The sequence below is a fragment of the Antechinus flavipes genome, chromosome 1 (assembly GCF_016432865.1).
Source record: "Antechinus flavipes isolate AdamAnt ecotype Samford, QLD, Australia chromosome 1, AdamAnt_v2, whole genome shotgun sequence".
Taxonomy (NCBI): Eukaryota; Metazoa; Chordata; class Mammalia; order Dasyuromorphia; family Dasyuridae; genus Antechinus; species Antechinus flavipes.
This window is the reverse complement of record NC_067398.1, coordinates 251595227-251612165: the sequence shown is the minus strand read 5'-3', so window position 1 is coordinate 251612165 and position 16939 is coordinate 251595227. Positions and strand designations below refer to the sequence as shown.

The 16939-nt window shown below is 40.2% G+C and overlaps 1 protein-coding gene across 1 annotated transcript in view; it reads right to left on the bottom strand.

The window, feature by feature from the left end:
• Window positions 1–16939, bottom strand: part of TTYH3 (tweety family member 3) — a 181110-nt gene that overhangs the window by 72575 nt on the left and 91596 nt on the right. Inside the window, exon 2 of the mRNA XM_052000090.1 lies at window positions 4781–4950. Coding sequence (XP_051856050.1) covers window positions 4781–4950 — 170 coding nt within the window. The remainder of the gene's footprint in view (window positions 1–4780; window positions 4951–16939) is intronic.

Genomic DNA, 16939 nt, shown 5'->3' with positions numbered 1-16939 from the left:
ATTTCCTTATTTTACAAAATCAAAAGTCTTTGGAAGAGGGGCTTAGTTTTAGGGGCAAAAATCCTCCAGTTCTACTTGGATGAACTTAGTTCTATATGGAGAAAGACTAAGAAAGTAAGAAGCCTAAGAACAAGGAGGGGAGAAAGGAAGGGGTTTCCAGAAAACTCCTGGTGGGCTCCCCCTGAGGCCCTGGTAGCAGACTGGGGAACCAACCCTCCTACTGACACAAAGGGAAGTTTGCCACGAATGAGCCAGGCAGGGGCAAAGAAATGGACCCTGAGGTGCCGTCCATTTCCACCAGAGCAGATCAAATAGATCCTAATGCTTACTGTGGAAGCACTTAGCAGCAATAATGGGCCTCTGAGGACTCCTGAAGAGGAGAACCACTGGAGGCCATTATCAGAGAGAGGGAAGAAACTGTGCTGAGGGGTAGCAATGTCAAGACAGAGATAAAGACAGGGGTTAGGGGGAGGGGCAGTGAGAACAGTGTTTAGAGACAAACCCATTAGCAGAATGGGACAAAAAAATCTATGGAGTACTCCTTCCAGATTTAAAGCTTTGACCTGAAGTTCCTGATCTGTCCCTTATTATTAACTGTGTAACCACAGGCAAGTCACAAACTTTCTGAGACTCAGTTTCCTTCTCTCTAAAATGATAATGATAATAATAATTCACTACCTAACCTCATAGGGCTGGTTTAGGGAAAGTATTTGAAAATCCAAAGACCATCATATAAATGAGACTCACCATCAGGAAAGGCAGTACAGTGCAGTAAATGAAAGCTAGCATAGATGCCAAGAAAACCCGGATTCAAATTCTCTCTCTGGAAAATACTGGGAAAGTCATTTAACTAACCTAAAACCTAAAAGAAAATAAAGTTGCAAAGAAGGTTCTGACCTGCATCAGTTGAGGGAGTTTTCTTACCTGGGAGTTTCCTTAAATCAGTGAAATCACAAGTCCAGTCCCTATCATACTCATCATCATGTAGATTGCTAGGTCATTACACTTAAGAGTGCTTCTTGAGCTAAACAGATCATCTAATCTTATTACGACAAAACAAGTAGGGACGAGGACCCCAAAGACTGATGAGGAATTGATAAAGGTAGAGTAAAGGGAAACTGGCTCCTCATTTTACCTTTTGTGTACACTGGAAATGTCTAACACCCTGAGGCCAGATTAAAATGCAATTGGGAAATGTTTAACAAAACAAACACAAATACAATAAAACATATATAATGTAATATTACATTTTGAAACTCAATGTGCAGTTTGTAGGGATTTTTGTAGCCACTGAGTCACTTCAGTTGTATCCAACTCTTCATGACCCCATTTGGGTTTTGTTTTTTGTTTTTTTGGCAAAAATACTTAAACCAATTTGCCATTTTCTTTCCCAGCTCATTTTACTGATGAGAAAACTGAGGCAAACAGAATTAAGAGTCTTTCCCAGGGTCACATAGTTAATAAGGGTCTAAGATTAGATTTGAAATCGGGAAAAGGAATCTTCCTGACTCCAGATCTGGTACTTTACCTATTGCACCCTCTAGTTACCCCATATGTGGATTAGTGGCCACAACTACTATTTGAGTTTGACACCAGTAGCATATATTCCCAGTGGCAAGCAAGAATGATGATGGTGCAGAGGAAGGAATCAGCTATTGCTTTCACCTGCATAGTTCTGAAACACTCTCATGTCTTACCTATCCCTGAATCCTGGACCATTCTCTTGCCATGGCCAGCAAACAGTACCCCTGCCTCCTTTAGGCTGGGGTCTCCCTAGGACACTCATTCCATGTTAACAATAGCTTTGGGAGTCTGCAGGCAGGATAGCAACAGCAGCAGTCTCCAAGACACTGCTACCACCAACCATCAGGCTAAAAATAGAAGTGGGGAGGCCTCCTGGAAGAAAGGGTGAGGAACTATGGCACCTGCAAAGGATCAGGATTAGCTCTCGTGGCAGCTGATGCTCACTAGCTAGAGGAAAACCCTTCAGTTCTGGCAAGGGTGGAGAGCGTGGGAATTCTCTCTTCCTGCAGCTCTGCCTTCTCTAACCTTAGCCATGGCAGTACTAGGTGGGGCATCCTAGAAGCAGCAGGCTAGGTCAGAGAAGCTGCCACTCCCACCCCCACCCCCCAAAATCAGGGATCCTGGGCCTCCAGAGGCTGATCCATCTCTGGATTTTGCTGCTCCTCCGTGCTACGGATTCGCGTGGTGTCTCAGCAACTGTTCCTGCAAAGGGATGGGGGGACAGGGGGCTCCCTGTTGCCTTTGACAGTGCGTTGTGCAAAGGAGGACCGAAAATACCCAAATGATCAGAGCTAACCTCAAGCAGAGCAGCCTGGCTTTGTCCCTAATGAGCACTCCTCAAAATCCAGGGTAACCTATCAACAGTCACATTGCAGGCAATGAATCTGGGAAGGGACCTATTCCTTCTTAGCCTCCTCTTTTTTTGTCATTAACACATCCCCGAAAGCAGGCATCCTTAACCTAGTTTGTGTCACAGGATCCTTTAGCAGTCTGGTGAAGCCCTATGGCCCCCTTCTCTGAATAATGGTCTTTAAAATGCATGAAATAAAATGCACGAGATTGCAAAACAACAACAACAACAATTATATTGAAATAACGATTTCTTTTTCTCAACCAACTTCACAGTCACCCTTGAAATCTATCCACAGATTCCTTGGAAAAGATGGATCCCTGGTTAAAAATAGTCCTAAAGGAAGCTAGCACACAGATGGGGGATTTACCTGCAAGACTAATGAGTGGGGGAACAGTTCTTCCCTCTCAACCCTCCCCCCAACACACATATATTTATCCAGGAGGTCACTTGCCTTTAGAACAACAATATAATGGGCTGAGGCTTGAGTTGATGCACTGAGGTCCCAAGCACATGAGGCTAAATAGTAATTGGACCATACTCTATTAATATATACGCTTGGAGAAAGAATGGCCCCCGCCCACTCTTTGTGCAAGTCCTGATCTGTTGTAGAGGAAATGACGATTTTAGTGGTTGGAGGCAGGGGAGTGGAAAAGGAAGGGGAAGGAGAGACTGCTTGCATTGCCATTGCGACGGCTTTTCAGCTCAGATCCCCCTTTGTTAGCTGGCTTCCTGTCGCAGCTGCCCATATTGCTATCGCAATCTTTCTTGCCCATATTGCTACCGCAATCCTTATTCACCTCTTCACTTCAATAAAGATTGAAAATTTTCCCCTTAACCTGAATTCCTGATTCCAGCTGATTTTAAATACATCACATAACAAAATATTGTTCTTGAACCAATAACAAAACACAGTTTAGTCTATGCTGAGTAAATAGGTGATAAGATGCTCTCTGAGCTGAAGGTGTCTGGAGGAGCCATTTAGTCCATCCCTATGCCCACACTCCAAGAAGAGCCAAATACCTAGACTGCTGAGATTCCCTGACTTTTCTGAGGTTTTCAGGAAAAGAAAACTTAAATCATCCATGCTAAAGCTTAAAAGCCATCAGACAAGCTTGCTTTACGTCTAACCCCAAGTTTCTCATGATGCAGGAGCTTAAAGCTGAACTCTCTTGTTCTGCAGAAAACAGAAAGGACCAACACTAGTCACCATGCTCTGAATGACAGTTTCTCCTAGGTAAAAGGAATATTAATAAATTAAAAATAAGTCACCTGAGTATCTACTGGACAATAAAACTGGAAGTTCTTTATCACAGGGACCCACAAATTCTGCATTCCAGGGAGCCAATTAATTTCTTTTTTCTTTCCTTTTTTCTATTTTTGGAAAGCAATTAGAATTAAGTGACTTTCCCAAGGTCACACAGCTAGTAAGTGTCAAAGCCAGATTTGAATTCAGGAAGATGAATGAATATTCTTGACTTCAGGCCCAGCACTGTATTCACTACACCACCTAGCTGCCCGCTTAATAATTACTTGTTGATTAATTGGGTTCCACCTATATACAGATGGCATAATAAGTACCCAGATATGCTCCTTGGCACAACTGGATCCTTCTAAACATCTCCAGTGATCCTAATTTGGGTCTAGACATGAGTTTAGGAACTAATATATCAAGTCAACAATCATTTCTTAAGCACCTGCTATGTGCCAGACACTATGCTAAGAGTTAGAGATATAAAGAAAGGGAAAAAGGAGTCCCTGTTCTCAAAGAGATCACGGACTAATGAGTAAGAATATGCAAACAACTATGTATGAACAAGATATAGGTGGGATAAATTAGGGGAAGATCTAGGGGAGTTAGGAGAAGAAATGAGGAGGGAGAGAGTTGAAGGCACTGGTTAGTTACAGATTGTAAGGAGGCCAGTATCTCTAGATTACAAAGTATATGAAGGGGATTATTCATGCATTACAGGACATTTGGTTTTGCTTTCACAAGCCATTTCATCCAACCCACACAGATGAGGAAACTGAGGGCCAAATAGCAAAAATGATTGTCTACTGTTAAACAGATAATAAGCATCCAAGGCATAATCTGACACCTGAACCAGTGTGTTATAGCTTAAGAGTCAAAACGAATGTGTTCCCTGTTTTAGCAAATCTCCAGAAAAAAAAATAAAAATAAAAAGGAGGCTACTCTATGAGAACCTTCCCCACACCATGTCCCATCCAACCCATCAACATCACCACTCCCTAGGCCTAAAACCTTGAGTTCAAAGGCCAGAGATCTATCTTTGTAACTCCCACAGAGCCAAGCCCTGCACTTGGCACAGAGAAGGCAATTTGTACATGTCAAATGAGAGAAGGGCAGAGACGGAGAAAGGAGGGAGGGCCAAGACAAGAGCTCACCTGCAGACCAGAGTAGCGATAATGACACACCAGGCTGTACAGCAACAATCAGCATCGAGATGTTCCTCACTTTTCCGATGGCGACAACACAGCCAGAAGGAGTAGAAGAGGAGGAAGAGGAGGTCCAGAGCCAGGCAAGATAGGGCTACACTACCCAGCAGCAACAGGGCCTATGAAGAGAGAGAGAGGTGGGAGATGTTAGAAAATCACCGGCCATCAAGGTCAACCTCTGGATTTCACAAATGAGGACAAGAGGACTTAGGAGGAATTAAGTGATTTGTCCGTGGTAAGTATGTTATACAGAATTGGAACTCAGGTCTTTCTGACTCCAAACCCAGTACTTCATTTGTTAGTCAAGAAAAATCTATTAAGTACCTACTATGTTCCTAGAACAATGCTTGGAACTTTGTAGGTGCTTAATAACATTATACCATGTAGTTCCTAAATATTATACCATGTATACTTAGGGAAAGGGACAAACTGGAAGATAATATCCTCCTCACCCCCAAGCCATTAAAGATCAGAAATGGAGGTAAGAGCTAAGAAGAAAGACTATAATAGGAAGGAGGGAAGGAGAACAGGTTGGTACAAAGCTGATGACATAGTGATTTAGATATAAACAGCCTGGCCCACTGGCCTATTTCCTTCAAAGAAAGATGCCAAGAGCAAACCAATAATTAATATTGAACACACAAGCAGCTCTGCCTATGTGCAAAGTGTTCCAGAATCATTAATTAATCCAACTCTAGGCCATCTGCAAACAAACCCCTCCTTCTTATTTCCAGATAGCCCCGCCTCCCTCCAACTGAACTGTAAGTGTCTGGGGAAAGCTAGCATTCTACAGAGAACTGATATGATATAAATAAAACTAGCTTCCTGAAAGATTGCCATATTGTTTTCCCACCTTCCTTGACAGTTTTTTCAGTGATGTCAGTACCACTGGCAGGCCTTGGGAGATGGGGGTGAGAGTGGGGAAGGGGAAATAGGTAAAGGAGGGATTAAGGAAGAAGAAGAGAGAAAAAAGAAAGGAAGGTCAGGAGAAGAGGAAGGGAAGACATACAGAAAAGAGAGATAGAAATAGACAAAGTGGAAGAAGAATTGAGAAATGGGGAGAGGAAGAGAACTATAGAGAGGAAGAGAGAAGAGAAGAGAGAAAAGGGACAGAGACAGAGACAAAGAGAGAGACAGAGACAGAGAGCGACAGAAAGAGAAAAAGAGAGAGAGAGAGAGAGAGAGAGAGAGAGTGAGAGAAGGTATTCAGTGGACCACTAACTGATTGCCAGCCTTCATATTACCTCTCTCCCTAATCTCTTAACACCCTGCTCCTCTCACTGTGTGCTTAGTGTTCATTTATTTCATACAAATTTGTAACTTGCCTGTTGCAGTGCCATATCATGGCATGAGAGTATTTCCCAAAGGCTATAGCCAGCAGGGCACAACTCTAACAGGTCTTTCCAGATTGGAACTTGGTTCCTGTATGGGCTTAGTAACAGATTGTGTGTCATCTGTGGAAAAGCTGAATACAGAGAAAGTCACTCTCAGAAGACTGGCCAAAGGGTTATTTCAGAAAGACTACCTACTTAAAAGTGTGGCGAAGTGATTTGCATGGATGGACAGGGAAATCCATACCAAAGAAATCAAGGTTCTTTGGCATAATGGTGTATGTGTGTGGGTACCGAACAGGTGACCCAGTTCCTGCCTTCTAGGAACTTATAGTCTATTACCAATCTTTTTTCTAGGCTGTCTCTTCTCTACCTCACTTCCTTGGGAATCCCCCTTTTTGTTTCCAAGTGAACTGTGGAGCTATGCTTTTGAGGGTGGTACAGACTCCTTCTATATGGCATCCAGCACAAGGTCACACATAATAGCACCTTAGTAAGATTTCCTATTGCTGATGAAGTTTACAAGACAAAGCATTTGCCTGCACTTTAGCACAGATCACACTAGCTCAGAGGGAGATGAATTGCCAGCTCTCTATCCATCCTTCCAAAGGTAAGAGAAATGAAAGATAATTCTCATCAGAACATCCCTTGTTTCTCCAAAACTCATCACTCATCCTTCCCAACCCCTAGTCCCTCTAAGCTAAGAGGGAATCTGACATTCAGATAATGATAGTGATCTCAACGCTACCTATCCTCCTAACCACAAAGAAATAACAATGAATCACCCAAGCTGAGAAGTAGGACACTCCCACAGAGCTTGTGAAAGCCCATTGTTAGACTGTCTTATAGTAAATGCTTGGGAAAGATTCAGCTTTTCCACTGGCTCCCATTCCAGGGTTAACGGTTTTCATACAACTGCCAAAAATTTTTTCCTAAGGCATAAGTCTAACCATATCTCACTCCCTACTCAATAAATTCTGATAGCACATTACCACCAGGATATGATTTACACAAGTGCTTTACAACCTGAACCCTTACTATCTTTCTGGGCTTACATTTTGCACTTCCCATCTATCCCCCAATTATAGTCCAGCCAGATATAGAATTATTTGTTGTTCTTTGTATGAGACATTCCCATCTTCCGTTTCCATGTCTTTTCACTGACTTTCCCCACTATCCCTACCTGATTGGTCTTTTAAGATCCCAGGGCTTCCGTCAAAACTCAGCTCCAACAATATCTTCTAGAAGCATTAGGTCTTTTTTTTTTCTCTCAACTGTTAGAGTCTTGCTCAATAGGGCTGCATTTCACCTATTTTGTATGAATCCAGTATCTTCCTCTTTTTTGTCATCTTCTCCCCCATTAGAAACTTGTAAGCTCCTTTAAGGTACGGGCTATTTTTGCTTCTCTTAGAAGCACAAGAACTTAGCAGCAGAGTACCTGGCAGATAGAAATACTTAACAAATGCTTGTTGATTCTTTGTACAATTTTAGCCCTCCTGTCCCAGCCCTCTTCAAAACCTGCCAAGCAGAGAAAAACAGCCTAAGACTTATCAGGGAAACTCAAAACTGCTAGCAGAGTTTCCAAGATTGCCTTTCTTACAGATATCACTTCTCCCTTCCTCCCATTGTAGGGGAGGGGGAAACCTCCCATTGTAGCCAACTCTCCTGAGAAGGCACATCCCTTTCCAATTTTGTAGGTGGATCACAAACCTTGCTACCTGGGGTCTTTCTCCTCTCAGAGAATATTGGAAGGGTAGACCAGTAGGTTTCTTTCTCACTGCCCAGAAGGACTAGGGTGTCAGTGTTCTTCCCAAATCACTGATATGATGGATCATGAGATTATTGCATTTAGTGTACATGTACAAAGCATTGAGCTAAGTGCTAAGATACAAAGAGATATAAGATAATGAATGAACCTGGCTCTATGAGACTTACAACCTGAAAAAGAACTTTTTATATGCTAGCTGCCAAATAGGTGCTTCAGACAATACATCCTGAAGATTAAAGAGTAACGCTGGCAAAGCTCACAAGGGTCTCCAATGACAGAGTTAACCCTGTGATGCTTTGGCCCCAAAGCAGAATCACTTTCAATCTAACACAGAAAAACTTCTCCTACCACATTCACCAACCTGCTGCTTAGCCTCTGGCCATATCCTAACTAAACAGTGATTAGAAGGTAAGGGTTTACTAAAATGATGGTGGTGTTTTGTGCTCCACCCCCCTGCCCCCGACTGGGACAATAAGGAGAGCAAAAGAAACAAACTACTTGATAACTTGATAAAGATTTTCTTTAAAGCTAGGTGCAAAAAAAAATTTTTTTATTAAAAAAATAAAGTTAAATCCACCCCCACCCCCCATCTCCAGTGGTCCTGATCTCTATCTGTCCCCTGGATCTGAATAGCTCTGGAGGAGAAAGTGAGGCTCGTGACCCTCGCACAGCCGCCCCTCACTTAAATCCAATTCACTTACATGTCATAGCATCACTTCCCCATGTCATGGTCCTTTTCAAGAATGAAGGAAAAACAACAACCTTAAAGTTAGAAAAGACAGCCTAAGACACTAAAAAATTATAAAGTACCATTGTAAATAATTAACATTATATAATCAGTCAGCCACAAACAAGGTCTTGGCTCAAAGCAAACCAACCTTTCACAGTCGATCAAAGGAGCTCTGTTGGCTCCAGCTTCCCAATGCTGGCAGGACCATGTTATTCCCTAAGCAGGCAGAAGGCCTGACTTCTGGGAACAAGAATCTTTCTAAGTCAGGCTTTAGATTAGAAAAAAAAAAAAAAAAAAAAGGAAGCCTAATTGAAGAATGGGAGAAAGAAGGGAACAAACATTTCTATAGCACATACTCTGTGCCAGGCACTGTGGTAAGCTTTCTCTCCTTTGAACCTCACAATCTTGCAAAGTAGGGACCATTATACATACCATATTGTACTAGGTACTATTGGTATGCTTACTGCTACTTTTTACAGTTGGAGAAACTGAGGCAAACAGAAGTTAAATGATTTGGCCAGCATCACACTACTAATAAGTATCTGAGACTGTAAATAGTGGCTAGAAGAAAATGCAAGGAAAAAGTGGGGCTGAGAATAAGGGGCAGGCAGTCCCTTTCCAGATTCTGTAGTTTCTTAGTTAAGGAGAAAATCTCTTCATCAACTAGGAAATGAATCTTTTTGAGTCCCTCTGTCCTTTCCCTCCAAAATCTCTTTGGTTCAGAATTAGCCTCTGTTCACTTGTGCTGCCAATCACTTCCCAAAATTACGACAGACAAGGGCTGATCTCAAGTAATTGAATTGTGATGCATACACTCACCTTCCACTCTTGCCTTTTGCTTCCCAGATTCTTATCTACCCACAAAGTTGTGAAAGGTTGCTTTTTGGGGAGGGGAGGGGGGAATGTGGGAATAGTTAGTAGTAAAAGATGTTTCAAATGGTAACTCCTGAAGAAGAAAAATCATTTTCCAGGGACAAGTTCATTTCCACCCACACAATTCACTTTGCAACCGTTCATAAAACTCTTCCCATGCTTTAAATTCTTCAGTCATTTTTACCTTACGGCAAAATAATAATCTGTCATGAAGGTACCGTAATTCGTTAAGCCATTTCTACCATCTATTTCCTTTGTTTAGAAAATATTGTGATAGTTTTTGTTTTTACATCACTTTGACTTTCAAATATAGCACGCCCTTCCAATTCAGTGAACCTTATCCCACAACAAAAAAGAAAAAAGAAGGGAATAGGAAAAAAGCAGTTCAGCAAAAGTAACCAACAAATCAACCAATCTGGGCAGTCTATGCTATGTTTAATGCATATATAGTCCCCTGTCTCTGCAAAGAAGGAAGGTTAATTTTCTGATCTTTTCTTTGGGGACAAGCTTAGTTATAATTCTTGGGTTCAAAGATCACTGCAGATGGCAACTGCTGCTACGAAATTAAAAGACACTTGCCTCTTGAAAGGAAAGCCATAACAAATCTAAAAAATACCAAAAAAAAAAAAAAAAAAAAAAACAGAAACACCACCTTTCCAACAAAGATCCATATAGTCAAAGTTATTATTTTTCCACTAGTAATGTATGGCTGTGAAAGCTAAACTATAAGGTAAGTTAAATGGCATCAAATCAACATTTTTGAAGTAAGGTGTCAAGGAAGACTCAAATCAGTCAAATCAGAAGGAGGGGCAGCTAGATGGCATGGGTAGATAGAACACTGCCCTGGAGTGAGGAGGACCTGAGTTTAAATTCACTCAATTAACATTCACTAACTGTGTGATCCTGGGCAAGTCATTTAACCCCAAATGCATCACCAAAAAAACAAAAACAAGATTTAAAGAAGGTATATATCTAATATTTAAAGAAAATCATCAAGGAGACCAAATAAGTCAATATTTAAAGAAAATATTTCAGACTACTCACTGGAAGGTCAAAAAGTGAAGCTGAAAGCTTAACTATTTTGTTTACATAATGAGAATACAGGACTAATTAGAAAAGACTTTGATCTTGGGAAAGATTGAAGGTGAAAAGGAAAGGGGAAAGCAGAGATGAACTGGATAGATAGTGCCATGGAAATAATGAATTTTGGACAGACTTTGAAAGATAGGATAGAAGGGCCTGGTATGCTATGTCATGGGGGATATGAAGTATTAAACACAATTGAATGACCCAGCAACAAATTAGCTATCAAAATTTCACGGCTTTCAGATTTTTTTGGAGTTTTTTTCCCCACTTACTTTATAGTCGTTATACATATTGTTTTTTTGATTCTAGTCACTTTATTCTGCACCAGTTTATTAGTCTTCTCAAGCTTTTCTGAATTATTCATATCTTATCATTTCTTATAGCATACCAAAATTCCATTTCATTAAGGTTCCACAATTTTTTTTAGACATTCCCCAATTGAAGGGTATGAACTTTCCAGTTCTTTGCTACCAGGAAAAGTTTTGCTATCACTATTTTGCTGCAAATCTATCTTTCTAGCTTTTTTTCCTTTCTTTTCACTCAATAGTGGGATCTCAAAGTCAAAGAGTATGGACATTATCCTACATTTTTAAGGGAGTAATAGTTTGTTAGGGACCTTCTACGTATGATTTTAGAGATCCTCTATATCTCTGCAAGGTAAACAAATAAAAGCACAATTCTTCCTCCTTCCTCTATAATTATTCATCCCACTGAAGACCAATAAATAGACGGAAAGCCAAAATGAAAGTTCAACTTTCTAGAAGTTTGCTAAGATGAAACGGTGAGATTTGGACAAGGACCAAACTTGATACAACCAGACAGTTATTTTATTCCACAACATTAACTCTCTGAGGCTTCAGGGTTCTCAGGAAATTAAGCAAACTGCCCCCACCCCTTCTTTTTCCCTCCAGGGGCCTCTGGGTCACTGAAATATGTCAATCAGGATTCAGCTCTCAAAATGCTCCCATGGACCCCTGAAGGGCACCAAAAGGACACAGCAGTGGAAACCCACAGGGAGGAACAGAGACTATCTCCCAGCCCTATGTAGACTATGTTCCTTTTTCTGCCTTCATGAAAGATATAAGTCCCCTATTTGTGGAGTATATTCTCTCCTCACCTCACACTTGTCTAGTAGGACCTCCAAGCTTTCTTCAAGGAATAACAGGGTCATTTATGATTACACCTCCCCCCAACCTCCCAAGTAATAACACTTTCTCCCTCTGGAAAGGACTCTGTTAATTATTCTATTGATTTATTTAGGGCATATTATACACAAAAGAGAATGTAAGGGGCAGGAGCCTCTCTTTAATTGGGCTGTTATTGTGGTTGTTTTTTTCCCTAACTTAGTATATAGCTTTGTGCAGAGTAGGTGTCTCATAAATGTCTGTTAAATTAAGCCAAAGAGCTATTACTTATTAGCTGGGTGACCTGTTTGCCTCAGTTTCCTTATCTGTAAACTGAGCTGGAGAAGAAAATGACAAACCACTCCAATATCCTTGCCAAGAAAAACCCAAATAGGGCCACAAAGAGTTAAACATGATTGAAACATAATCGAACTATCAGAGTTGTTGTGAGAATGAATACAGAATTTTTAAGAGATTTACAAACATTAAAGTACTATGTAAATGGTAGCTATTTGTATATTCAAAATATCTGATAACTATATTTCAGTATAATTGATTTCCTTTGTGATCCAGGATATTTTATTTTATGTATTTAAAAACAATCTGGTAAGGGGTCTATCTATAGGTTTCACTAGACCTCAAAGGGGATCAGGCCACAAAAAAAGGCTTAAGAACCCCTGCTAGAGTGACATAGTCCTTCAGAACACGGAGTCAAGCCAAACATCAGAATAAGACTTCAGTGGAAGATAATTCAATTATCAATATCAATCATAATAATTAATCAATTATCAATGATAATAGAATTTTTATTATTAATGCTATAATGAATAAGAACTATCAGTTTGTGCTTTCAAGGGGCATTTTCTGAGAAATTTCCTATCCATGATGTCAATAGAGTGTCATGACATCCCCAGAGATGCACAGAGCAGGCTTAGTCATGCCATTTGACATGTGAGAAAATTAAAACCCAGAAAAATGACCTGACTTGCCAGGAAATCGTGTAGCAAGCTAGTGGTAAATGGGATGAGTCCTACCTCCTGATTCCATGTTTAGGTCCTATACTCTTTTATACCACACCACTTGTCATAGAATCTACACTACTAACCCAAATGGGAAGTAGAGAGAAGGAAGTCAGTGAGAGAGGAGACAGATCACAGAATGGCAGACTGAGTCCATACCACTCCCTCTTTTTTTTTCCTACCCAAACTGATTTCATTGGTATAAGAGAGTTACTAGGGACACATGGTTTGCCTTGGGTCTCATTAGTTCAGGGTGGGGACTTAAAATCAAGTCTTCTTGACTTCAGAAACCAACTCTCTTATTGATCAGCCTGTTTCTCTCCTTCTTTCATATTTTGGAGGAGGAAACTAAAGTCCAGAGTAGTGCTAGAATAATTCTGTTCCTCCACCTCCAACCAAAGCTCAGTGTTATCCCCCATTCCCACCTCAGGAACCTCGGATTCTGAAAAGTGATCTTTTCAGTCACCAATGGCCATCCTTGATGCTTAACAGTGTGCCTTGCATAAATCTGGCACTTATTTATTTTAAGTACTTAGATACTTAATGATAACTATATTTACATTGTAGGTATTTTAATACTTATCCATTCATTCATAGGGATAAAGTTCAATTCAATTCAGTAAACATTTATTACGTGCTTACTATGTGCTTGCCCAAGATCATACCAATGGCAAGACTGGGACCTAAACTCATTTGCTCTGAATCCAAATCACCCTTCCTCAACAGGTCCTTATAGTGCTTCTTCTCTTTCAAATAAGTGTCCAATAGTCCCCCCCCCCCCCAATTAGTCTTCTTCCTCCCCATCCCAATATTCACCTTCTTAGGTCCTTCTCCTCCTCCCATGATCGGGTTGGGAGCTCTACCTGCCTTCTTCTCTCATAAAGTGCCCTTCTTTTCCCCTATTCCCAGACAGGAAGGGTAGTTCATCCCATGTGCTGGCATGGGGGAAAGCCAACTCCTGCCAATGAGCAGCTGCTCATCGGAAGGCAGAGCAGCTGGGTCTGGGAGAATGGCTTAAAGCACAACAGCAAGGGACCCTTTGCTTTCAGAAAGCCAGATCCTTTAGGAATCCCTGGAAAGCAGCAAGAGGCGTGACTTGTTTCAAAGGCTCAGTTCTTCTGCCAGCTTCATGGGAAAGAAGTCACTGTCCTGCAATTAGTTATTTCCATTTTCCTTACAACTGGCCCTGGGGTGAGGAAGGAGAGATAGGGGAACAGCTGACTTCAGTGGTCAAATACCAGCTATTTAGAATCAGATGAGGTCCTACGTCCTTGAGTAGGTATGAGGGAGTAAAACCACACTCCTGCTCCCTTCCCACTCATTCCCCCATCTGCCTCCTTCACCACCATTCCCCTCTTTGACATTTCCCACTGATCTGTTCCTTCCTCTTTCTTTGGAATCAAAGCCTATTAGTTAAGAAGAAAACAGATTGATGGAGTTATTTTTGTTCTGCTTGGCCCCACACATCACAACTGGAAAGACAGGTGGAAGATGTCAATTGGAAGATTTTGGTTCATGTAAGGGAAAAACACACCACACACACACACACACACACACACACACACACACACACCCCTCACTTCCCCCCAAATTAAGTGGAACAGACTACTGCAGGATGGAGCAAGATTTCCATCCCTAGAGACCTTCAATCAAGACTAGGTGCTGTAAAGGGTTTTTCTATTAAGGGATCAGTTTAAATGAGATGACCTTTGGGGTCACAAAAAAGAGGTACCAGAAGTAAATGAGTTGCTCAAGTAGATGGGAGGAGAAGATAAAGGAGGGAATTTTAAAGGGGTGAGTAAAATAAGGTATAAGAGAGCAAGGGGAAAAGATAACATAATAGAGATAGGGTAAAAAGAGAAAATAAAAAAGAAAACAGAAAAAATAAGATGGAAGGAAATTCATTAATAGTAATTAGAACTTTTTCAAATCTATGAGAATACAAACCATTCCCCCCTTGATAAATGGTCAAAAGACATGAACAGGCAGTTTTCCAATGAAGAAACCAAAACAATTTATAGTCATAAAAATGCTCTAAATCATTATTGATTAGAGAGATGCAGATTAAAACAACCTTCAGAGATCATTTTATACTTACCAGATTGGCTAAAATGATAGAAGGAGAAAGTGACAAATGTTGGAGAGGATATGAAAAAAATGGAACATTAATTCACTGTCTGTGGAATTGTAAAATTTTGTACGCATTTTGTAAAGCAATCTGAAATTATGCCCAAAGAGTTATTAAAACACCTATGCCCTTTGGGCATAATAAAAGAATACTGTGCACAGTAACAGCAATATTGTTTTATGAGCAACTTTGAACAAACAAGTTATTTTATCTATTATAAATACCCAAATTAACTATAAAGGACATATGAAGAAAGATGCTATCTACATCCAGAGAAAGAACTGATAATCGTAAGTATGTATATTATAATTTTACATATAATGGTAGCCATCTCTGGGGTGAGGGGGAGGGAAGAAAATTTATGTGATAATTTTGTTGTATATTTGAAAGGAATAGCAAGTTGTGCATAGTAGATTTGCAATTTCATGTAAATCATCGTTTTTATTGTACTATGTTATAGAAATGTTTGCTTTATTTCATGAATTAAAAATAAAAAACCCTCAAGATAAATTTAATTTGTTGTTGTTCAGTCATTTCTCTTTGTTCACTTCAATCACTCTTTGGTAAATCAAAGATATGGGAGTAATCTGCCATTTTTCTCTCGGGTTCGTTTTACAGATGAATAAACTGAGGTAAACAAAGTTAAGTGAGTTGCCCAGGGTCACATAGCTAGTGTCTGAGGCCAGATTTAAACTCATGTAGAGGAGTCATCCTGAATCCATATCCAGCACTCTATCCACTGTGCCATCTAGCTGCCCTTAGGAAGTGTAGGAAAGAATTATTAAAGGTAAGACTTTAGTTAAGACTTGAAGGAAACCAAGGAGACTGTGGCAATGAGTAAGGGAATGTCAGACACGATATTGAAGGCTGGGGGCACAAAGAAAAAGTTAAGGCAGACCCTGCCTCAAAGAGCTCACATTCTAATGGAGAATTCAATATGCAAATAATTAAATATATATGTATAAAATAGCGTAAATTGGAAAGAAACTCAAACTTCAAAATGTTTTCTCTTACAGATATATCTCAGAGCATGTTTGGGCATTTCTCTCTCAAGCAAGACAATGCCTGAATTTAGATTAATGTTAAACCAATAAACATTGTTTCTGGCAGACTTGTGCCTTTAATGCAGAGTATAGTATTGGTATTTTTTTTTTTATTTGACACATCAAAATACATTCCTGAACAGAAATGCCTTCTATGATGTCTCCAATGATTAATCAATCAACTTCTACTGGAAATGCTTTAGTGATGGGATATTTCTGTTCTGTAGTCATTCTACTTTTGAATAACTCTAAATATTGGGAATTGGAGGGGGACAGCTATTTGTTCCATAAATATGGAATAGAGTTATATAGAATAGAGTACCAGATTTGGAGACAAGAAGACTCACTTTCCTAAGCTCAAATCTAATCTGAGTGATCCTAGGCAATTCACTTCATAACCCTAGTTATCTCAGTTTCCTTCTCTGTAAAATGAATTGGAAAAGGAAATGGCAAATCACTCTGGAATCTTGGCCAAGAAAATCCCAAATGTGATCATGAAGAGTCAGACATGACTGAAAAACAACTGAATAACAATTGTTGAGAAATATTTTCTAACATTAAGCCAAAAATCATTTCTCTCCATCTTCCACCCATTTCTCCTCAGTTCTGTCCTATGGGACCAAACAGAATACGTGTAATCTCTCTTCTGTGTGATAATTCTTCAAATACTTAAAGAAAGCTATCATGTTTCCCCTTCCCCCTACTCTTCTCTTCTCCAAGAAGAGAACTTCCTAGTTCTTTTAACCAATCCTCATATGGTCTAGTTTAAAATCTCCTCACTATCTTAGTTGCCTTCACTCTAGAATTATTGCACTGTTAATTTCTTTCCTAAAATGTAGTACCCATAATCTAACACAATACTCTGACTCTTTTAATGAATTAAAACATAAAAAGGGCAGTCAAGGATAGAAAATAATCTCTGCCACCCCCATCTCCCCCCAGGATCAGATCTGTAGTGACTATGAGAAGGGAAGTCTGGGGGGGAAAGGGGGGAGGAGGAAGGGGG